The sequence below is a fragment of the Cheilinus undulatus genome, linkage group 7 (genome assembly GCF_018320785.1).
Source record: "Cheilinus undulatus linkage group 7, ASM1832078v1, whole genome shotgun sequence".
In the NCBI taxonomy this organism is placed as follows: domain Eukaryota; kingdom Metazoa; phylum Chordata; class Actinopteri; order Labriformes; family Labridae; genus Cheilinus; species Cheilinus undulatus.
The window spans coordinates 17,684,709-17,709,464 of NC_054871.1; the positions used below are offsets into that span (position 1 = coordinate 17,684,709).

The 24,756-nt window shown below is 40.3% G+C and overlaps 1 protein-coding gene across 3 annotated transcripts in view; it reads left to right on the forward strand.

Annotated features, from left to right (window-relative positions):
* dennd1b (DENN/MADD domain containing 1B) overlaps positions 1-24,756 on the forward strand; it is a 184,756-nt gene that overhangs the window by 97,205 nt on the left and 62,795 nt on the right. For all 3 annotated transcript variants that reach the window (XM_041791060.1, XM_041791061.1, XM_041791062.1), the window contains 3 exons: positions 14,126-14,226; positions 18,307-18,352; positions 22,650-22,751. In XM_041791060.1, coding sequence (XP_041646994.1) covers positions 14,126-14,226; positions 18,307-18,352; positions 22,650-22,751 — 249 coding nt within the window. The remainder of the gene's footprint in view (positions 1-14,125; positions 14,227-18,306; positions 18,353-22,649; positions 22,752-24,756) is intronic.

Consider the following 24,756-nt stretch of genomic DNA (forward strand, 5'->3'; position numbering starts at 1 on the left):
AAGCATGATTAATAAAGCCTAATAAATAAGGATATGCCAATGATTTAGCCTACATGTGGTCAAAGATGGCTAACCAACTCAGTCATACAGAATGTAATGATGAGTTTAGGTCTTAAGGTTCGTTATAAACCTCAGTGCCTCATGGTGCACAGTATCTAAAGATTTAAGAAATTGAGAAGATGCATGCATGTACAGAACATCACCGTAATCAAAGGCATAAAAGTGGCTGCAATAGGCCTTTTCTTTGCAGCAAAAGAAAAACAAGGCATATTTCTGGAGTAAAAGCCCAGTCTTAGCTTTAACTTCTTTACAAGTTTCTCAATATGAGGCTTAAAGTCAGAGAATCATCAATCAGAAATCCAAGATATTTATAAGAAGAAACTGATTCAGTCACATCATCCTGAGATGTAGTGATGGAAGAAAGGTACAGTGGCTTCTTCTTTGAGTTTGAAAACAACATGAGTTTGGTTTTGTCAAGATTCAGGATGAGAGAATCTTTATAGTGGACAAGTCAGATCTTTACTTTCAAATACATTCAAATACATGTACTTTCATATGGAGGTGGCCCCCTTTTTGCAGCTATAACAGCCTCCAACCTTCTTGAAGGGCTTGCCGCAAGATTTTGTTGGAATTTGTGCCCATTCATCCTGTATAGCCTTTATGGTCAGGCACTGATGTTGGATGAGGAGGCCTGGCTTGCAATCTCCATTCCAGTTCATCCCAAAGGTGCAGTGGGTTTGAGGTCAGGGCTCATTTGGACCAGTTGAGTTCTTCCACACCAAACTCATCAAACCATGTCTCTTAAGTCCTTGCTTTCTGATCTGAGCCACAATCATGTTAGATAAGAAAGGGCCTTTCCCAAACTGCTGCCACAAAGTTGGAAGCATAGCATTGTTCGCTTCCAGGCCGAGATGCTGTTGTTCCTAAATGCTTCCACTTTCATGATGGAATCACTTACAGTTAACTTTGGTATATCCAGCAGGGATGATATTTCATGAACCATCTTATTGCAAGGCGGCATCCATCACAATACAAGGCTTGAGGTCACTGAGCTCTTCAGAACAACCCAGTTTGTATCAAAAATGTTTGCAAGTAGAGACTGCATGTCTTTATTTTATACACCTGTCACAATGGGTCTGATTGAAACGTCTGAATTATATAATACACAGGTGTGGCCAAATACTTCTGTGCATATAGGGTATTTCATCTTTCCTGGTAACAGCTCTTTCTGCCACAGTTGAAGTTGAGTCCATGCTGCTGTGTCCTTTTATGTCTTTTCATAGAGCCTGGTTCTCTTGTGTACGGCTTATGTACAGATGCAAGCTCAAAATATTTGATCGATGCATGCACAAGCAAAAATTGTCATCTGACTTACATAATGAATCTAGAAAAAGATGGACTGACTTTATCAACACATAAGAAACAGATTTCAGGTAAAGAGCTAAAGCTGTATAATGACTCCCATGGTGCTTTGCTCCATGAAATGTGTTAATGTCTGTAGTTTACCTGTTTTTTGTGCATATGTTTTCTGCTGTCTGGTTTTACTTTTAAAAGAAGACATAAGTCATAAAAAGCACATATATACACTCTTGTTATCTTGTTATTTACTGTAAATTAAAAGTAGGTAAAATTTGGAAAAAAAGGCAAAAAGTCCATCCAAAAGAAGGACCTATGGACTTAAGGTAATGGGATGATTTGTACATGAGGACAAAATTTTCCTGATAGATCTGTTTCATTGTCTATATTCAGTAAATATACATTTTTCTAGCTTTACACCCACTTCTTTTTAGGCCTGCATGGAGTAGCTTAGTGGTTCCCAATCTGTAGATAGAAAGAAATATGTGAGAAATAGTCTTTTCTTTTACTTCTCAGTCAGCCCCACTTGTTATTGAGGGAACACTTAAACTTTATGGGAATTCTGTGAAAATAAATCTTCCTTATCATTCAAATGTAGGAAAATGATACAGCTGATAGACATTCCAAATAAATATGTAAAACAGAGTTCTGGCAGACAGTTGAGAAGTTGCTAAGACATAATCTAGACAAGGCTTCAACTAAGGAACAAACATAAAACAAAAATGTCATAAACTTTAAAGAATTGAAAAAGACATGAACAAGGAAGGGAAGATGAAAGAGAAATAGAAGACAGTTTTGCTTGGTGGCTTTAAAGGAGGGGAAAATTAAGGATGGGGGTTTTGTGTAAATAGATATATTGTTAGGTTTTAGACATTAGGGCCTATGAGACACTGATGTTTAAAATAACTGATTAGTTGATGCCGATACCCATGATTTTTTTATCACCATTTTTGGCGCAAGACTCCATTTGTGCCAACAGTATCTCATGTTTGAAAACAGATCAGCATTTGTCTAACAGGTCACATCTTCTGCCTAATGAAAAAAAAACATATCTAAATCAGCATTTATGTATACCAGATGCCATCATTCAAGTGGACACAACTAATAACAGAATTCCTGCTGGTCCTTGAGAAGTCTTAAAGAGTTTGAAATTTGAATTTTGATTATTATTATTTTTTATTTTCTTTTTGTTAAGATTTGAATTATCAAACACTATACTTCAGTGTACATCATTTCTAATCAAAACAAACAGATGAAAAAAACCCTAACAACATAAAATAAACATACAACAGACACAAGAGTAACAATCGTGCCACATTTTTGCTGATGACCAATGTTTGTCAACACGGCTGAAATCAGCCGATACCAGAGTTAAACTGATGCATCTGTGCATCCCTAGTGTGTATGGTAATATTGTAGACTGAAAGGTAATTAGAGAGGGATCTGGCTTGTATTTACACTTTTGGCTAAGGGGCTGCATGCTCTGAAGCACACAGTTTCTGTTGAAAATTGGTGTTCATGTCTTTGTTATTACAATGTTCTAGTTGTGTTGGACATCGTTGTGCCCATTCTCTTGCTTACATTTGAAGCTAGGAGAGATGTAGGTATCGGCTTAATCCAGTGTGGTTGGAGGGTTGGCGGGTTGATTATATATATTTGTTGCCATATAACCTGCATCTGGAGACTTGTGTAACATAAAATGTTGCTCATTCACAGTCGCAGTGAGTCACAGTTGCTATTTTCAGCCTTATATCAAATGCAGACACAGATTTGCCCTCTTAAAAAGTATACAGCTCAAATGTTGGGACTATTTCCTAGATTGAACATGATTCTCTTCATCAATATTCCAGCAGGATATCAAACCCTAAGCAGCACTATGAGAGTATTTATCTGACATGGCTACGCTGCTTGTACAGAGAGAGTTGAACTGATCTCTCTGCTCCCCCCTCGACTCTTTGCCCGGGCATCCCGCATTTAAACCGCTGCACTATCACTTCACTCTGACAGGCTGAGGATCTGCACTAAAGCATGATTATATTTGACTGTTTGTCTTGTAACTGTGACATATTAATGACCAAAAAGCCTTAAATTATCTGTTATTACATGCTTTAACTCTCGCACATAATTTTCCTTCTGTCTGTCTGCATGGGGGAGGAAATCTCTCTGTCTCTTCCTCCCCTTTTTTCTCATTCCACCCCCGTTATCTCTCTGGCTGATGAAGCAGAGCCAAATGTTTATGACAGAAGAGATGGGCGAGGGAAGTGATGTCATCAGAGCCCTATCTGTATCTGTGGTTTGGCTGGTCCTGCTGCAGTGTCGACAAGGCTCCAGAACAGTGAACAGCCGGAGGGGCCTGTGGGTGCTGGAGGCCTCCCTTAGGAGTTATAATCAAGAGGAGCTGTTAAAAATTATCCATCCCATCAGAGAATCTCACCTGTCTCCCCCTCAGCCCCTTAGACCAGCAGTTTTTACGCTCTGGGTCTAGTTTGCGCGCCACACTGTGACACCACAGTCACCCGACGTAAATGATCAGACTCCAGGGTGAAAGTGTTTTCTTTTCAGCAGGAAGAGTGGGGGGAGAAGGTGATTTTAGTCTGTGATTTACAGTTTTCTTTGCAGCCTGGAGACTAATCTTGGCTCGTTTCTTTAACAAATTTATGCCGACAACATTTTTTAAGAGCTTCCACGTCAGACCTTCACCTCTGTAAGCCTTTTATCCCCCACAATCCTTCATCCACTCGTCTGTCTACCCATCCGTCTTCCTCAGGGAGAGCTGTTTGGGTTTGGTTGCGATATATGTCAGGCACTGTAGTACAAAGGTATTTTCACATATCCTCTGGGATTACCAGTGGGCCTGATGTTATTACTGTTCCTGTGATGCGTTATTTTTGCTGTTGGGAAGATTGACCTCGCAGTTCAAGTGGAAATAGCTGCCATGAATCTTGAAGCCAGCTATCTATGTGTATACATACTTAGCTGCAAAAAGCCCAGCTCATTATCCACACTGTGACTTGTGATCAAATATCTAAAAGGATGGGAAATATATAGTGAACGTCAGAGTTTGTCAAAATGTTTGTTTAAGTGAGTGTTAGCAGTCAGTAGATGGACAGGTAGAGTTTCTATAGTCAGATCGAGGATGTATGAGAGGAGGTATTGTTAGTAACATCGTTAGTACCATCCAGCTGCTTCTACCACCTCCGCCTGTCCAGCCTCTCAGCCAAGCAAAAAGAAACAGGGAATAGAAAGTGGAAAGAGAAAGATGGACACACATACACACACAGACACAGAATACATCCTGCATTTATTCTGCCTGCTCTAGGTGCAGCCTGTGTTCAAGCCCCCAGTGAACCCCGTGTGTCAGTCTGCAGTACATGGCCGGCGCGTCTCGCAAGCAGCCAACAGCAAAGGAATAAATCATGATCGTACAACAATGCGTCAGTTGACTTATTGCTGTTTCGTGACCAGAGGTGAACGGTACCGCTGTTTTAAAAGGGCCAGTCGGCCGGTGGCGCAGGGGCGGGAGCCAGCCAAGCGTGCAGCCTTGTCATAGGGCCGTATAATAGGGCTGCATCGGCCCTTCCTCTAACTAGTCAGCTGGGAGGACCCCCACCACCACCACCACCACCACCACCACCCTCCGTGTCTTTCATCTGCCGAGGCCCCCCAGCTCTGATACCCAGCCTCTGCCCTGCCTATCGCCCAAACTCACACACAGCCCGGCCCCGGCACCGTCTGACAGCAGCGCTCTCATCAGCCTGTCAGGCCTATGCTAACAAGGAGCTATCCATCCACCGTGCCCTAGAGTGCCAGCTGTCTCTCTGCTTCCTGCCTTTTCCTCTCTTCTTCTTCTTCTTCTCCTCTTCTCTCTGTCTCTCTCTCCATCTTCTTCCTCACTGACATATTATTTTCTGTCCATCTGTCTCTCACTCTCCCTGGCTACACCTCTTTTTCTCTGCAACTTTGCCTCTCCTTTTTTTGGGTGTCTTAATGCATCTCTGTTGTTTGGCATCTGCAGAACATTGTGACCCCCCTTTCCCCCTTTCTCCCCCCCTTCCTTCGCTCCTCAATAGACTTATCTCAGCCCCATGCCATGTGTCTGTTGTGTGCATATGTGCACATTGTGGGTGTTTGCGTCTCTCTTTTTGCATGCATCTGTTTGTGTGTCTCCTGCACTCACAGGTGTTTGTACCTTATGTCTTATGTCTTTCTGTGTGAGAGTGTGCGTGTGGGTGGCCTGGCGCCCGGCGTTAGCTGTTACCTGTGTCGTCCCGCGTGCCCCCTCTCTCTCTCCCTGTGCCACCTACTTGTTTGTGGCACACCTGCGTCGCGCTGGGCCTGACACTGGCGTTTGTCAACAGAGGGAGAAGCAGAGCGCGGGTAATTGGTGACTTACTCAGTGCAGGGGAGGGGAGAGAGGGAGAGGCTAAGACAGCGATAAAACCAGCAGGAGAAACAATGGACAGAAGGACAGCAGGAGGAGAGGAGGAAAACAGAATAAGAAATGAAGAATTTTGGATGAAAATGAGGCCAGAAAAGAAGAAGAGAGGATTCAATTTTGGAGAGTGTGTTGGGACTGAGTTGGAAGGAGAAGCTAGTGGAGGGGAAATGAGTGTTTGAGGCTGGTGTGAAGAGGTCAAGAGCAACTCTGTTGATACCATTCCTCCTGTCAAATTGAATTACACTGCCTGCAGACTCTGCTCCTACTGTTATTTAACACATATTCATTAGGTTTCCTCATCACAAACTACTGTACACAAAGGGGAATGGCTGTTTTTGTTCCAGAAAAATACCAGGATTTCCTCTCCACTGCTTTTAAATATGTGAAAAAGCCCCCCACAGCAGCACTTCCTCTATTTTCTGTCTGTGTTTCACTTCAACATGTCCAGTCGCTCAGGTAAAGAGGAACAGTGTGGGAGGAAACACACTCCTCGCTGACAGAGTCTCCAGAGCTCAGAGTCAGAGTGTGGAGGAGATCTAAGGTCTCTGGTGGGTCCGGCTCTTTCAGGGAACTCCACTGTTGAAGGCTTTTTAGGCGTCATGTGAATCTGAAGCAGCATGAATATGGAGAGCTATGTGATGGTTTGTGGGATAGCAGATGAGCTGCGGAAGCTGCCCACATGTAAATTGTATTTTTGTTGTGTGAATCAGTTTTCCATAATTCATTTTTTTTTTGCACAAAAATCCAACCCCATTCCATACAAAATATTATTCTGAGCTGGGTGCGAGTTTTGCGGTGTTTTCAGAGTGCAAAGGGACACAATGAAGTAGATCAAACAAGTGTGCATGCAAAAAGAAGGGAAAAAGCAGAAAAACAGTGAATGTGCTGTTGATTGACATAATTGTCCTACAATGCAATTCACAAAGGAACTGGAGGAGCTGCTCACAGCTGGAAAATATTAGAACAAATTGTGTATGGTGGTAAAACGGCTTTTTGAACACAGCAGAAAACATAAAAAGCTATTAAATCTTTGAAAAACATTTTGATGTGTGTCGTGGAAATTTAATTGGTAATGACATTCCAAAGTCGCAGTTTGATTGACATCAGTGGTACATACAGTGTTTCATTGTCTTTTCAAATAAAATGATTCAGTTGATTTCTTGTGTTCAAACTGCAATAACATGACTGTAAAAACTGAGTGTAGTTTGTAGAAAGTGTGTAGTCAGGAATGGGACTTCTGTTGTCTGCTGTCTGACCTCTTAGCTTATTGCAACCTACTTCAAAGTTTCAATGCACATCTAATCTCTTAACTTCACTCTTTCTTCTCCTCCTCATCTCCTCCTATTCATCTCTTTTGTCTCTCTTTCTGTGAGTCTCTGCCTCTTTTAGTCCCGCTGAATGGATCTGGGAAAACTAGTTTCAGTGTGGACACTTTCTGTCTCAGCCTGAGCGCTCTGAGAACGCTCTCAGGGCAGAACCAAAGACCTTGACTGCTTTTTGAAGCAGGCTGTCGCTGTATAATCGGTTAGCTTCTCTCAGAGGAAGGGGCAACACACACACTCACAGCAGACACACCCGCATACACACAGTGAGAGAGGCAGGCAGCCCCTCATTACCGGGCAGAGCCCCGGTCCCTGAGGACTGGACCCAGCACCTAATCCTGTATTTGTTCTTGGGGACTGTATCTGTGATTCTCCATTGAATGGAATATTAAGCACCCAGGTCTTTTGTGGAGCGTGTAAGCCATTTGGCTCCACTCATCTATTATTTATCAGCCTGGCAAATATTTTATCAGCCTTAGCCTCTCATGACCCACTCTCATGTGAAGCCCCCCTCCTGTAAATGAAGAAAAAAAAGAGCGGTACAATTTCTCTCTTTTCCACTTATCTTCCTTTTACTTTTTGCCTCATTCGTTCTAAAACCCGAACAAGGACACAGGGATTTGTTTTCAGCTGAATTAGAGAAGCAAATATGTGAACTATTCCTCTGGTGTTCCCTCCAAGTTGCCTTATCTCAGGCACTCTGCCACCTCCATCGCTTTGGAGATAGCAAATAAAAGAAAACAGAATCTAGATTTGCTTTATAAATCATTATCTTAGTTTCAGTCCCCCCCCCCCCCATTCAGCCAACTCAGCCTGAGAAGAAGAGAAACAGAGAGAGAGACTCCTGTTTTCCCTTTCAACCTGAGAGTAAATCATGCCAGTTGGGGGGCTCACCTTGAGGCTCGGTGGAGATAATTGGAGTTGGTTAGCGAGGTGTTCTGTGCCATTACCTCCTGGTACCAGAGAATGGCTGGGGCTTGTCTCGCACTCCCAGAGGAGGAATACGCTCGCCTGTTGGCTCTCCACTTAGTGTGTGCGTGTGTGCATGTGATACACGAGCGAATGTGTGTATGTATATCCGCTGCCGGATCACTGACCTCTCTTCATCACAATTTAATGGCCCCCTTACCATCATCACTTTGGAAAAAGGGAGCGGGATGTGATGGTTTTGATAGTAGCTCCTCCACCAAGTGCTTCACTTTCACACATTAATATTCATAGCATTGATTTATTTTCAGAATTAACAGAAAAACAAACTGTTTGCCAGGGAATTAATCCTGACAGGAGCGTGGCATTGTTGTGTTTTATTTGAAGACGGCAGGCAGCAGAAATATGCATATGCAGATACACAGAGCAAGACACCAATTAAATGTTGATTAAGTCCTAACTATTGTGGGACTGGGTGTTTGAGAGATTGCACGAAGACAATTGGAAAAATAATCATGCTTTTTTTCCAGCTGATATGAAAAATGAATGCAGTTAACACAAACATGCAGGGAGGGAGACACATCAACGCACATACACTTTGTGCTGTGAGCTTTTTAGATGTCCGGGCTTGATGTTTGGCTGCGTTCAGAAGGTGGGGTCCCTCTCTTTTTTCTTTCTCTGGTTTTCATCCGTCCGCTTTTGGCCGGTCAATTGTGACACTGTGTGTCAGTGAGCAGAGGGCCTCCTGGTAGCCGTGCCTGCATATGTGTATGTGTGTGTGATAGTGTGTGTCCGCTTCACACATTGACTGTGAAGCCGCAGCAGTATAACAGCGGCTGCTGCTCCCGGGTCCCGGCGGTATTGGCCTCGCCCGCAGTCTCTCTTGGCTAACTCATGTTTCATTCTTTGGCAATTTGCCCTAATGAAGTCCCGCAGGAGCCCCTCAGACCTCTGTTCTCTTTCCATATTTAATCATGTTATTTTAATCTGGGGGATGAGCTAACGCCTCTTTCTCTTTCCCTTTCCCTCTGTGTGTCTGTGTGTGTGTTGCAGGTCATTACTATAGCTGGGTTTTCATGAGATGTCAAGAGGGGGGATGCCGGCTTTAAGACAATGGGAGACAATGACTTTAATTTTATGTGTAATGCTGGTTTGACAACGTAGAGAGCTCCTTTGAAAAGACATGTCTTCATGTGATTGCTTCTCATTATTTGTAAGAAAAAGAGGTTATTTTCTCTTTTAATTTCTAGGTCAAAGTAGTTGGGGTAATTTTGATTTTTATGGCTAGTGTCAGCGCTGTTTTGGGCTCCTTTTGTTGCTTTTGTGCAGGTCGCAGCACAATTCTCAGTTTGACATTGAATTGAAAGGCAGTTAATTATTAACACTGGGCTGTATTTGGCATTTGTTTGCGCTAGTGCCGAATAAAGTTGTCAAAATGTTCAATACTTGAAACTTTTCAACACCATGTTCTTTAAAATGGTAGGATCTCTATCATTTCAATGATAATGGTATCAAAAGTTACAGTGCTGAAGAAAAATTACATCACTTTCATAAGACAGGGGCTTAGAAAGGGAGTGAATCCAACTAAAGTTGCAGGTAAAATCTGTCACACTGTCTAAGAAGCACAAATATTTCAGGAAAGCAGTGCCAACTTAAGTGGCTTATTTGCAGTTTATAATTAAAAAACAAGAAATGACCCAAAGTTGGGTTTCTTTAGGGCTTAAATGCTTCCATTCAATGGCATTGAAACAGGAAAAAGTTATATTTTTATGGTAGAAATTAACAGTAGTGTTGTCATTGCAACTTTAGTGCAGAAATGGGTATTTCAAGTATTTAAATTCCAAATTTTAATTTCAATATCTTAGCCTTGTACCTAAGCAGCTGTTTTATTACAGTTAGAGGTGATCCACCACAAATTGATCAATAAAGAGAAAAACACTGGTTTTATGTTCTCAGTGTAAAGCAAGTGTTGCCTTTCTGTATGTCAGTCCTTTCAACACTTTTCTTTTTCAACCCCACATCTTCTTTTCTCCTGTCAATCCGTTGATCTCAACCTTTCAGCCTCTTCCTCCAACAATAGCTCGCAGGTCGTGTGTTCATCACAGCAGACACCAGACATGTCAGTGTAACATGTTCTTTCTGAGGCCTTTTTTGTTTTTGAGCAAGATAAAAGGCTAAATCAATGAAATCAGGCATAGACACATCAACAGCAGGCATCACAGAAACAGAATCTTTGATTTAAAAAACAGGGTAATAACAGGATATTTTTTGAAATGGAGCTTAAGTTCTCCAGAAGTCAACGTTAACATTTTGTGAGTGTGGAAACTCTTGATAAAGGCAGAGATGTATTAAAGCTCCTGTGAAGTGTTTTAGCTGGTTATGAAACACATGCAAATTAATACTGAAGCTTCATTATGAGCTACAAAAGCAAACAAGAGCATTTGATTAAAGACAGATAATTTATAGATTGTAGTTTTAATTCTTTAAGCTGTTGTGGGGGGGTAAGTGTCAGAGTCATTAAGTGACATATTTAACTGTCACAATGAATCAGTATTACATTTTCTTCATAAAGAAAACAAAAGATAACTAAAACGTATCTACCTTATTCCTGCTCCCCATGATACTTTGCATGAAATGTGGGCTCAACTTCCGGTTCCTTCTGTCAGACCCAAGCTTGGCATAGTAAGAAGATTCAAATCCTGATTATAAGAGAGACTTATAGATTAAAATATGTAAATGCCATCTGTTACACATGTGGGACAATAATGCCTTGTACTGGAGAGAACAAAATGAATAAATTGCTGCCAATAAGGCACACTAGTGTAGTTAGCTAACTGTATTAGCTTCTTATCAGTATTTACAGAGTTATAAGGATGATGACCAGAGTTTCTGCAGGTCCTTGAAAAGTCTTAAATTGGATGTTTGAAATTTAAGGCCGTAAAATGTCTTGAAAAGTTTTCTTTATATCAGTGAGAGGTCTTAGGTTTTAGAAGGCACATTGATAAAGATATATCTTTATCCAACTTTGTTTTATAGCTAACTATATTTGCTGTAAATCATCTATTATGCATTTAGGTTGTAAGCTTCTAAAGATAAAATCCATATACTGCTGATTAACACCACCCATGACTGACTAGTATCGGACAATCTGCCCTTTGTCTCAACTTCTCCTGTTTTAAAAGTTAGTAGAAAGTTTTGATGCCATCTGGAAGCCTTTATAGCAGTGGTTCTCAACTGTTACCCACCAACACCTCCTTAAGAGAAATTGTGACCAAAATTTTGGGAAATTTACAACCTCTCAAATTTATCTAATAAAGAATTTGGCACTTTGGACCCTAAATGGAACACAACATAATCAAACAAAGAGCAAGGCCAAAATAAACATGTTTTAAAAGAACATCAATAGGAAGGAAATGCATGCATTTAATTTTACTGCATTTTCCTACGACAGCATGGAAATTTGGGAATATCATAAGGAATTTCATCAGTATCTTAGAAAAACCTGCTTGTTATCCAAAGAAAAGGAGATACATCAATGAAATATTGAGACAAACACTGAAATTTACTCATCATCATAGAAAAACTTATAGAATACAGGTATGTTTGTCACCTTATGGCTTCCATATGACAGACTTTTTGCCACACTTTCCCTTTCACACCTTTCCCTTGAAATTGCTTCGCAAACCACTTTTGGGTCCTGACCCACCAGTTGAGAACCACTGCTTTATAGCTTTTTTTTTTTACTATTATCTTTAAACCTACGAGTAATGCAATCCTTTTAAATCATCAACATTTTGACTTTACAAAGTTTTTGTGCTTTAACAAAGCATCACACGGCCCACCTGCCAGTAGTATCATCACATTCAAATAGCTTTCTTAGTGGGAGTGTTTTAACAAAGTCCAGTTGTTTTTCAGCTCTGTCTGACTCTAAGAAGCTAAAAGCAAGGAAATGCGTTCAAGTTGGGTGTGACGTCATTCCCAGCTCCAACATCCGACTTTCAAGGTGAATGGAATGCAGCAGAAGTCCACGAATGATGACAAAGGCAGAACATTTTGGGATTCTATAGAAAATCAGTACATATATACGATTTTTTCATGACACTAATTTCGAACAAGTACACCAAAGTAGTCCTGAGAGGTATCAAGGACAACTGGATCAACTATGTGGAGTGCAAATCAGCAGAGACAGAGAAATCACCAGATATAGTAACAAGATTGGAAGAATAACATCCCTGATGCATTCAGACAGTGGACAGCATGTTTAAACACTGTTGTGTGAGACACACATTTAATTTTGTCTGGTAGCATGGACAGAGCAACAGGTACTTCAGGTTTCAGAAAACTTTCAGTTTATAACTTTTAGCTGGATACCTTAACCTGACATGCCAGATGGATTTGTTTAATACATCCATCTGGGAAAGCTTCAATAGGAAACGTTTGAGAAAAGGCGGAGGCTTTGAAAAAAACTTGGAGTGTGATTAGGAGAATGTTCTGTCTGTCACATCTCTATGGGCCAATCAGAGCAACAAAACACATGATGTAGCCGCTGTCGCATGGTGACTATAGACATGGAAGTACTCGACTTTTGTCATTTTTGAAAAGAAGACAACTCATTGCTGTTCTTTGTTCTTCTTTTAACGAAGAAATGTTGTCAAGTTCTGATAAAACTGGTGCTTTAGCAGAATCCACACTAATCTCTTCCTCCATAACTGTACCAGCTCTTGCTGCTGCTTGTTTACGTCACAACTCACCTGAAAGTACTGCCCCTCTTCGCTGATTGGTCCTGTCACTTTCTAACCAGGCCCAAAGGGTTCAGATGGGAGCTTTGCAAGATGAATTCACCAGTGAAAAACAAGGAAACGGGCGTATCCATCTGCTTTGCAAGGTTATGGATGTCTGATATAGCGGTGCGACTGTGGCTCAGTAGGTAGTGTTGGGCGTTTCACAGTCCAAAGGCTCAGTCTTCAGCTGCCACAGTCACGTGTTGATATATCCTTGGGCTAGACACTTAACCCCAATTTTCTCCCACTGCTGTGTCGGTGGCGTGTAGATGTGTATGGATGCGTAGGAACTGGGATTAGCTAATACTGATGGCCAATTCTCCACAGCAACCTGTTCCATCAGTGATAGAATGTGTTGTGAATGGGTAGATGTGACCTGTGGTATAAAAGCAGTTTGACTTGTCTGATGACTAGAAGACTGCTGTACAAGCTAAAGTCCATTTACCATTTACCATATGAATACAGATTAACCCTTAGAGATTGTTTTATTATTATTCACACTCAAGCTGCTAAGTGAAAAATATGCACTTTTCATACGGTGGCTATAAAAAAACATTATGCATTATTTTATTGTGCTTTCATTGAGCTCATTTTTTTCATGTACAATGGATCTTTTTATTGATATCAAATATTCATCTGATTTTAAAAGAACTTTAACCCTTTGGATGCCATTTTTTTCTGCATATGCCAAATATGGTGGACGAGTTGTACAATGATAAATTCCAAGGCAGAAGCCCAGATTGACACCCAGATATAATAAAATGCATGTATTATGCTTTAAAGGAAGTGAGATCAAAAATTGCAGTTTGAATGGGATTTAATGGTGCATTTTTGCTTGTTAACAGTGCATTTTAGACTCACTGTAGGAGCTGAGCTGGAAATAACAAGATCCAATAAAACAAACAATCTTGACAAAATTCATATCATATACATAAATCCTTTCAAAACAACTGTTGTTGACTTTAGTAAGTAATTGGGCCCCTCACATTCATGGCTACAGTAGGCCTACTAGGAATAAGGTGGAAAAAAGACAAATTCAGTGAAAAGGAAAAAGGTGTTGCTTTGTCCAGAGGGGATTCCAAAGTGACAACAAGCTTAAAGTTCTTAACAGGAGCTGTAAAAAGATAAAGAACAACAGAACACTTTGCCTTTTACTCTGTTTTGACTTGTTGCAGTTCATTTTTGGGCAAATCTTCACTCTGTAATCACACACAGACTGTACCCAGTATCTTTTTTGTAGTTTGTGTGTTGCCTTGGATAGTTGTGTAGTGACTGTCCTTTGCTTGTCCCTCTCTTTGTAGTTAACTGCATGTGTCCACGGTGCGGCTGCTCTGCTCTTTCCGATGTACTGGCAGCACATCTTCATCCCTGTACTGCCCCCGCATCTTCTGGACTACTGCTGGTAAGGCTCAGCACCTCAGACACACGCACACATGAACACAATCAGGATCATCACAGTAAATGTTTACACCTCCTGGTTTTCTCTCCTCTAACTTTCACTCTGACACACGTGCACACGCTCACGCACAGCTAACACATAAACACGCACATACACCTCACCGCCTGTGCCGGTCATGCACCGAGTGCTGCTGCTAAAGCCTCGGCGTTAAAGTGCAGACACACATGTTCACACATCCTTCCCGCCCCGTTCTCTGAGCTGTTCTCACGATTCCTCTCATACTGCGCCATCTCCTGTGTGGCCCCCCTCAACATAATGAACGGCCCCGATCACCTTGCTCCATATTTCATGCCAGTGCTATAGCACCACGCGCTCATCATGTTAGCCCTCTCAGGGGTTCATTACCACCCATCCAACACAAATCCAACAAATCTAAGCGGACTCCAATGCAACTGAATGGAGAGCAGATGTAACAGCTCATCTACACATCGACATGTGTTCAGTTCAACTTCAGATCTGTAATATTAAAAAAGTGTGCATGAGCAGAGCCGGGAAGTCGACTTACGTCAAAGGAGCTGTTTTTTGTTGAAGCTCCTACTGTACCATGTTTTATCATGAGGGACAAATCAGCTTCAAAAAGCTATTTATCACTGACAGTAAAATGTGATTTTCAACACTCTGTGAAGACTCATCGCTCTCTTATTTAATCACAAGGGTTTCCCCCATGCACTGATTCGATAACTAAATTCTATTAGATGCTCTGCTTGTGTGTACATGTGTATTCGTCTACGTAAATGTTGATAAAAGTCAGCGCTGTATTTCCATAAAAACAGAGAAGACGGCAGCTGAAGTGCAAAGCTGCAGGCCTGATGTTTGTTTTTCTTTTACTTTAAGTTGATTACAAGCCTGTGGCCTCTGAATCACTCCGGCCAGGGAGACTCTGACCCACAGCCAGCCCATTACTGCTGCCTCTGTTAACCTCATCATAAAATGGTTGCTATTATTTGACTGTTTTTGTTGATTTTATTCGTCTTGGTGGATGGAAACATACTCTATGATTCAATCTTTCCTTGCCGCAGACTTTGAATATGAAGATAAATATCACATAAAATAGAAATGACATGATAATAGCCATGAAAGCATATTTTTGTGTTGTAAAAAGAAAACATGAAAAGTTTCCATTAGCTTTCTAGGAAGAGTTCCAAGTTTTAAGACATAGTGAAAACACTGCCTTGTAAAAGGAAAAACTTCATTCAACTCCATTTAAAGAATTTTATTTGATCAAAAATGCATCTTTCATTTAGGTATAAAGAAGTGATCGTGACTGTCATGGTATTATGATCCTGTAGTTATTATCAGGTAAAGTAATCCCTACAGATCGCTGAGAACTGAAACTTTTGACAAACCTGAATGCTTGTTTGCTTCACATTTCAATGACAGAGCAACTTAGAAATTTAAAAAGGAGCAATGCATGAGTTCCCCTGTTCAGATAAAGCTTTACTTGATTTATTGCTGTGGTCCACAGTGAGAGTCATGGTTATTCTTTGGAGATGCTGAAGTCTGATTTTAGTCAGGGGTTTTACCAGGCATGAAATAAATGTACTAAAGGTAAAGACCAACATATGGATAAGAAATGCTTTTCTGTCCTCCCGGTTTTTATGTCAAACTTCAAAAATACTTAGGATTAGTTTTCATGTGCCAAATAAACGTTTGCTTCAAATATGGTATTTTTCAACATGTTCTTTAGCAGTTAAGAAAAGATGTTACTTTTATAGTAGTCTTACAGTATTTTATCATCTGCAGGTATTTATTTAACCTTTTCTTCATTTTTTAATGCTTGTTTGAGTTTTTTTTTTATGAATAATCAAACCTGTAATATTTGTTGAGATTTGTAGACTTTTACCGAAGTCAAATCATATCCTAAGAATGCTTGTTCAAGTCAAATAAATATATTTTTCTTTTGCAAATAATATTTATTCAATTAATGATTCCATGGGCTGTGGGTGGCCTAGCGCAGTGCTCCCCAAAGTGAGAGCCTGGGCCCACTGGTGGGCCCCAGAGGTACTGGTTGTGGGCCATGAGAGATCATTTACAATAAGTAAAAAAATCATAAATCAAAAGATTAAGTAAATCACATTTTGAACAATGATAAAATACTTGATTACATGTTGCTATTTTAAGTCTCAGCAGTGATAAAAGACTGCCAGAAGTTTTTACTTAAGTCACCTTTTTATTTATTTTGTCTGATGTATGGAACCAGCGTCACAATTTAACTGGTGTTGGATTAACTGGTGACACTTTTACTTTAGCCCTTGCATCTTGATTTCATGAATTTTCAGTGTCTTCTGAGACATTAATGCTACTTGGGAAAAGTAGAAAATACGATATAAGTTTATTTGTAGATGCCTGATTAAAACAAAACAGTTGGCTGTAGCTCATTTATTGTACTTTATGAATCCACCAACACTTTCTGAGTTATGCTGATGGATCTGAAAACAAAGCCTTTACATTGAAATTCCCTGTGAATGAAACAAAAATAGTGGTTAGGTCGTGCCCCAGGTACAGTAGCTAGTCCTCCAATTTAATGGCATTATAGTTGGCAGGCACATTATGAACTGTTTTTTTTGTAGAAAGTTCAAATGAAAGTTGACATTAAAAAACATAATACAAACTCAAACATGAAAACAAGAGTACAAAACATTAGAAAGAACCAAACAACAGCAACAAATAAGAAGTTAATCATGAGGACTCTGGATAACCACAACTGTACAGAAAAAGGTAAAGTGTTCACAAACATTCATAAGTTCATACATATTTTAGAGGGAAGAGAAGAGAAGGGGAACTGAAGAAGAAGTAAAAATCTGCTATGTACATTATCATAACTAAACACCATCACCTCAACAAAAATAAAAGATTTATTTTATTTTATTGAACCTTTATTTAACCAGAAGAAAAAAAACTAATTGAGATTAAAAAACTCTTTTTCAAGAGAGTCCTGGCAAAGACAGGCAGCAGCACAGTCAGAGTTACAGACAAACAACGAGTAGTCATACAAATAAATGTCAAGACCAGTATATTGAAAGAGAAACATCAAGTATTTGTTAAAATCAACTACAGTGAAACCACACCATTGAAAACATTTGCAGACAGATCTGACTGCCTCCAAGTCAACCAACCTCCGCTTTAAAGCTTCCAATGAGACCAGCTCACTAAGTTTTAGGTCTTTCTGTAAATCATTCCAGGCAAAGGGAGCAGCAAATTTAAAGGCCTTTTTTTCCCCAGTTCAGTTCTGACCCTGGGACAGACAGTAAGAAAAGATCCTGAGATCAGAGATTATAAGTTCCAGAGGTCTTCGGACTGATGTAGGTGAGAAGGTAGGAAGGTAGAAGAATTTTAACTGCAATGAACAATTTCTGTGTTTGTTATTACTCATATTTCACACACCCTCTGCTTCCACAAGGTCAAACCAACATCAGCGAACCCAAAAGCATCTAAAGTTCATAAATGTTATTCATTTAAATGTATCTAATAATTGCATATTATCCTTGCAAATTATTATTTGCAAGGATGTACTGGCCAAGACAGGCATCAGCACATTTAACCATGATATAAGTATAAAAAACAGAGTAATTTAAAAAAAACAGCCAAATCCTTGGTCATAGAGCAACAAACTCATCAGTCAAAGATCTACAACCTGAAGCATCTTCCTTCATTGCTTTCAATCTGTTTTTACAAAGATTTAAAGAGACCAGCTCCCCCAGACTTACATTTGTCTGCAGCAGATCCCAACAAATGGAAGAATACAGAATAAATTAGCAAATACTTGAAATGAAAAGAGTTTTCTTTATGCTAATGTAAGAATATCTAAAATGCTGAATGTAGATTTAATATTTAATGTGCTTTTTACTATTTATCATTCTGTAAATGGACTTGTCTGTCACCCAAAGCATACCCTAGATTTTGAGATTTCAACTTTTTTGAAAAGTGTCTGTGAAAGGTACCTCGTAAAGATGTGTTTATTGCAGGTAAAAAAAAAAAAATTACTGATTTAACTCACAACTTTGTTTTGCTCTCCATCCACAGTGCACCCATGCCATACTTTGTAGGAGTCCATCTGAGTCTGCTGGAGGTATGCTACTCAGTCTGTGTTTATGTTGATGAATATCAAGCTACATGTTTATACTGTATCTGCAAGTTTTACATGGTGCTGCAGATTAGTGATGTATACATGTACATCATTTCCTCATGATCACCGATGAACACTAGGAACTGACTTAATAAATTATACTGATGCTTTACATTTTATTAGGTCACTTCCTAGAGTTTCTCTTCTGTTGATATGGCCAGCTAATGCCTCAACTCTCTCTGCAGATTGGCACTCCCAGAAAAAAGAATTTTAAAAAGTTGACAGAGCATTTTCCCTCTTTATCCTCCTGTCTTGCTCATGTGCATTCTTATTCAGAAATACAAAAGACAAAAAGACTGAAAAGTATCTGCAAACAAAGAGCTCCTCTCCTTCATTGTTAAACCCTTAGTGTTTGCAGGGGGGCAAACTGTCTTCAGCTCTGCTGTTGTGTGTGAATGCACACTGCAACCATACACACATTTGCACTTGTGTGTAAGTGTTAGTATGTGAGTGTTTGTCTGTTTGCGAGAATGCATATGTTGTGATGCACACGCATGTGCGTGTGTGTGATATTTGTCTGACAGTTGCGGCAGAGGCAGTATTTATCACACTCTGCATCCGTGACAGACCCCCTTTCCGCCACTACATAATTAGTCCAGATCAGCATGTGAGCCTCTGCTGCACAGGCTGTCACAAAAGTGACAAACTAGAAATTCACACACTATGCTGCCCACCCCCCCTACACACACACACCTGCCTGCATCCTGCACCACACTGAAATAATTGTTGAATTTGTCGCCATCAGGATGCACACAGCACAGCTCAGCATCAGTGCGTTGTTGTTGATGCACAGGGGTTTGGGAGCCCTGGAAAATCTTTGTGCATTCCCAATGTTCCTTTTAGTGCCATTCTTTATTGTCTGACATTTTTGTGTGTTATTATAAGGATGCTTCATTTTTTTTCTGGCATACCATTTTTCATTGAATCAAAAGAGTGTGATGACAGATAATGTGACTGTTGTGTTTTTCTCTACAAATTAATACAAAGACTTATACCAATACTAACATGAAACTGAAAACTTTAACAAAACTTTACTGTTGTTATATGAATACATGATACAACAATACAAAAAAATTACAATAGCACTTCCTGAGTTTAAGGCTTAAAAACAATTAAGACATTAAAATGGTTTCAATGTGCAAATGAGTATTAAAGAGCAACATTAACAACAAGAGGGGATGTACAATATTATATGCAGATTTTATCTTTAGAAGTTAATTATCATATCAGCAGGTATGAACATTTCTGCCTATATTTACAACCAATGCATTTATTTAAACTATCCACCAATACTGGCTGTCTATATTTCGGCCATGTGTACAAAGTTTGCAGAGTTTCGTGCAGGACAGACCTACCTCAGTTATAGTTTTTCTTTTGGCATCTTCATTTCTTTAAATCAAGGGTCATCAACTGCATTTGTACAAGGGGCAAGGTTTTAACTTGACAGACACTCCAGACTTAACAATAAACTAAAAAAAATATTTTTGTTGAATGAATATATTGGGGTTTTTGTGTGTGTGTGTGTGGTTTTTTTTAAAAGAAGTATTTTGGGCATAAACGGTGAAATCAGTCCCTATCCTCTATATTGCAGCCAGCCACAAGGAGGCAGTTGAGATATTTTAGCCCCATATTTCAGGACTGTCATTGTCCAGCACTTACTTGGTTAGAATATACTGTATCCTAGCAAACTGGCCTTTAGTTTAAATTCCCAGGCAGGAAAAATATCATTCTCCAAGAACTTGAAACAGGACTGGACTGAAAAGTATGTGTTCATCATGGATCACATTTGTTAATAATGGCTGTTTTTTTTTAATTTAGACTTTTAGAAAGTTGTTCACCTTGTTACGTCCCAGTCTAGGGGAACCTGGACATTACAATGTGTTGCCCCACTCATCCCAGTCCCAAGGAAGCCAGGTACAAATTAAGCAAAGTTAAGCAGCAGTTTAATAGAATTAATAACAGTAACAAACAAATTAACAAAGAAGTTACTCCATGCTGCCAAGAGCCTAAAGTTTAACACAAATCTTCACAAGTCTAACAATCACAATCTAAACACCAAGGTACTAAAGCTAATTTCTAAGTCTAAATACGGCAGTCACACAATTCACAAAGTCACAAAAACTAGAGTTTTAGATCACAGAGCTGCTGGCTTCTTTGGAAGTGGCTGGTGAAGGGGAGAGCAGACTGCAGCAGCTAACATTTAAAGGCTGGGGGAGTGGTCAGATCCAATCAGCAGCAGCACCTTCCTCTTCAGTGATCCAATCAGCTACAGCCACCTGCATCACCACCTAATTACTTAGACACACCCACACAGAGACACACTCACACACTCAACACTGCAGGGGAGGACACACAGAGCTGCACATGTGCAGTAAAGCAGAAACAATATGACCCAGGGTCATAACAACCTCTTTCCTGGCTTAGTTTTATTTGAGCAGAGAAAATATATGAGCCCATGACATCACCAGTCCTGATGGGGAATCACCCCGCCCCCCTTGCGCTACAGTAATACAAAATCACAGAGCAGTGCAGGAGTCTGTTGTTAGCTTATTTCACTTCTTTCATTGAAAGTTTTTGTTTGTTCATTGTGAGGAAAATTTGCCAAATCTGTCAGCCAAGGTATGGTCATTAGAAGCTTCGTAGCAGAGAGATTTGTACCAGAAAACAGTAATATAGTCCCTAACATTTTTCTCTCTGCTCTGGCACAGAGCCAGGCAGCTGCGCTCTGATCAGAAGCATTGTTTGAAAAGGAGAAGATTGTATTTTTCGTGTGTGGGCGTGGCTTCAGCTTATTTAAACCGACACGCCCACACTATCCTAGCGCAGATTTTACTACCTTATTTTTCATGATTTTGAAGCTTAATTCCATAAATGTAGAGATATTTTTCATGACTGAAATTTGTCCTGGTGGGTCATAAAACAGTGGCCTGTCATGCAACAGACCTAAAATAAAGATTTTTTTTTAATCACTTTACAGGGACTTTAAAGACAAGATACCCTTAATACCACATCTTTATTCCTCCTCATATTTTCTGAATATCATTATCTTTTGGGAAGCTTTTGCAGGCCTGATATGGCCCTTGGGCTGTCAGTTGGTGATCACAGCTTTAAATGTTACAGTGCTTTCTAAGAACTGAAGTTTGTTTCTTTGTTCTTCCTTAAACTTTTAAAACTTTTAAATTCCAAGTAGTTTTTCTATTGTATGATCTTTTAACTTTATTACACTGCTATTATATGATTAGATTTGATTTAGGATTTTATTTAATCCCATTAGTGATGCATAAACAATATGCCCAGACCAAATAGGCTTACAAGACACTAAAATTATTACAAAAGACCAGAAAACAAAGGTAGACAGCGCCTAGTTTAATACTAATGAAATAAACCATCCTGATGTTTCTGTAAGGCTTTTTCTACAGAAGAGGCCAACTACCACTCCATCCTGTAATCATCATTGCTCCTGATTTTTTCAGGATTATTAAAAACATTTCACTCCTCAGAGATGATCTTAACCCATTGAAGAATAACTATATATATGATTATATGATCTAAATCATATACAGAAGCTTTGTAAGACATTAAAAATAGGAAATGCACCAACTGATCGAACTCTAAAAGTTAAACAAAATCCCTTGAGATGTAAGTCAGCAAAAACAAGTTTGAACTGCACTAATCCTTGATTATATTTTTAAAGAAGCATAAATTAAATATTTTTAAACCTATATCACAAAGACTTGGGGCACCAGCATCCAAGTGTTTATATCTATGTGTCCCATTTGCAGAGGCTGTTGTCCTCAAAGCGTCCATGGCTTCTTTCCCTTGTGTCAGTCCCCACTCTCTCTCCCAGGTTCCAACTCTTTTCACTGTCCTATCCACTATAAAGCCAAAAAATAAATCTTTAAAAGAATTGCAGAGTGTTTTAGCTCAGCCGGTGGAGCATGCATACGTATACTGAGGCCCTCCTTCACTGGTCGTAGGATCAACTCTTGAGCCTGGCGTCTTTGGTGCATGTCTTCCTCAACTCTTGTGCCCCATATTTCCTGTCTCTCTTCAGCTGTCCTGTTAAACAAAAGCAAACAGCCACCATAGAATAATAGATATAAAAAAAGAAATTACAAGAACTTCTGCATCCTTCATTCATGTTGATATTTATATCAGTATTGTAAGACGGTGTTAAAAAGTGTGAATTCGCTCTATCAGTGTGTGAGCTGTTGATGTTAACTGACATTTCTTCCTTCAGAGAGTACGCAGTCGATCGCTGGAGGACGTGGTCATTCTCAACGTGGACACCAACACCCTGGAGAGTCCCTTTGATGACCTGCACAACTTGCCCAGCGACGTGGTGAGACAAGCACACACCTTCCAGAGCTTCTCAACCTTCATTGTCTAATTACACATGACACACACAAGGTTCGTTTTCCCACTTTCACATCGAATATCGCTTACAAAAACACACTCTCTTCTCAAATGTACTCAAATACTCGCACTGACACCCATATACACGCACACGCACATTCATTCACACATGCACACATGCAGAAACTTGTCAAAGTATAGCTCTGTCCCCTCCCCACATCATTAATGACTGCAGCAGCGGCTCCTCAGATTGCGGCTGTCTAAAGTAAACTCCCGTCGCGCCGTGTGACGCTTGAAGGCGAACAGCATTCCCCGACCATCAGAGGCTTGTGGGAAAATGTGCAACTCCCTTCCCCTTCATCTCCATCCATTCTAATCATTATTTCACAAAGTCGTGCATTTCTGCCTGCCCACTGGCACGTTTCTGAGAGCGGGAGATAGGAGGGAGGGAACACGGCGCAGTAAAAGAAAAAGAAAAAGGCAGAGATGGGTGATTTTCTAGGGGGAGAGAGTGGGAAGAAGGGGGCCAATTACCAGTGTGGGCAGTGAAGCCACCTGCCAGTGCGTCGTCTCTTTAATTAATGGAGCAGTGACGCCGGTCAGTGCTACAGGAAGCATCAGCACGGTGTCAGGGTCACACATACACACTTAAAACAAACCCAGAGAACCACACACACTGTTGTCTTCCTCGTCTTTGTGGAAGCAGGATTGTGTTTGTTTAGTTGATTTTTCTGGGTGTGTGTATTAAAGCTCTACTGTGAGGTACAGAGTCCCTGCTGAGGCTGTGGATGCACTTTTACCCACAATGCTAACAGTGTATTCTCAGGTTCCACTACCTACCAGCAGTGTGTAATTCAATGCAGCGTCCAGCAGATACAGTCCCACTCTTCTCTTGTTCCCCTGATTTAGCACTGCTTACTGCTACTGTGCATTAATGTCATCTCATGATGTGATCTCTCCTACATTTAGAACAATTTCCTGGCTACTTTTCAGCCCGTTTCCCTGCCCACCTCTCCTCCTGCCTCACTGCCTGGCTGCTCGAGTTTCATGACACCTGTCTGCCTTCTTGTCTCGCTCTCACAGCACTCACCGCCAGCCTGGACGTTTCGTGCGCCCGCTGTTTCTTTGCCTGTGTGCCTGTCTGGCTGCAGAACCTTCCTCTCACTAACTGCCTGCTAGCTTTTCTGCACCCAGGGACTTCAGCCCTAAATTAAATCGAAAACTGAGTTTGTCATAAAAAGGAGTCAGGGCTTTTGAAAAGCGACAGAAGCAGAGAGAAAAGCCTTTGTCTTTGCCGTGTGATAAATTAGGTGGCAGACTCAGAGCCTTTTTTTGCTTTGATCCCCTACTCACCATTTTTCCTGACTAATGACAGAACATAGCCCACATATCATGTCAAATTACACCACCTGAAACGGAAAACTTCACTGGCATTAATATATTTATCGCAACAAATTGTTGTTGTTTTTATTCCTAGTCATGTTTTTTTTTTTTTCCTGTCTCCTCTCATCTTTTCACCGGGGCGAGCAGATTAATAAGGAAGCGAGCAGGTACTAATTGAGTGGAATTCCAGGTCTCTTGTTAGTTTGCTTGTTAGTGATGAGGACACGCCACATGGCATTTGATGTTTGTGTTTACACACACAAGGAGATGTTTGAGGCATTGTGCAGTTTGTCAAACAGAGGCCTGAAATCTTGATTAATGCTGAGCGCTTCTCTGCCTGCGCGTTCTTCCTGTGATATTACAACCACTCTTCTTTTCTGTCTAATTCTCGCTGCAACACCGGCTCTTTAACACTCTTTATTCAGCGTGAAACTGAAGCCCTGAGACCCATGAAGTAATGATTATCCTCACTTTAAAAGCCCAGCGTCGTTTCGTATGAATACACTATAAAGCATGAAATGGATGAAAGGTAAAGGCCACAGGCAGCTTTTTTTGTGCTACTTTAAGTCTTTGTAAGAAGGAAAACAAAGCACTCTGATGTTGATTTA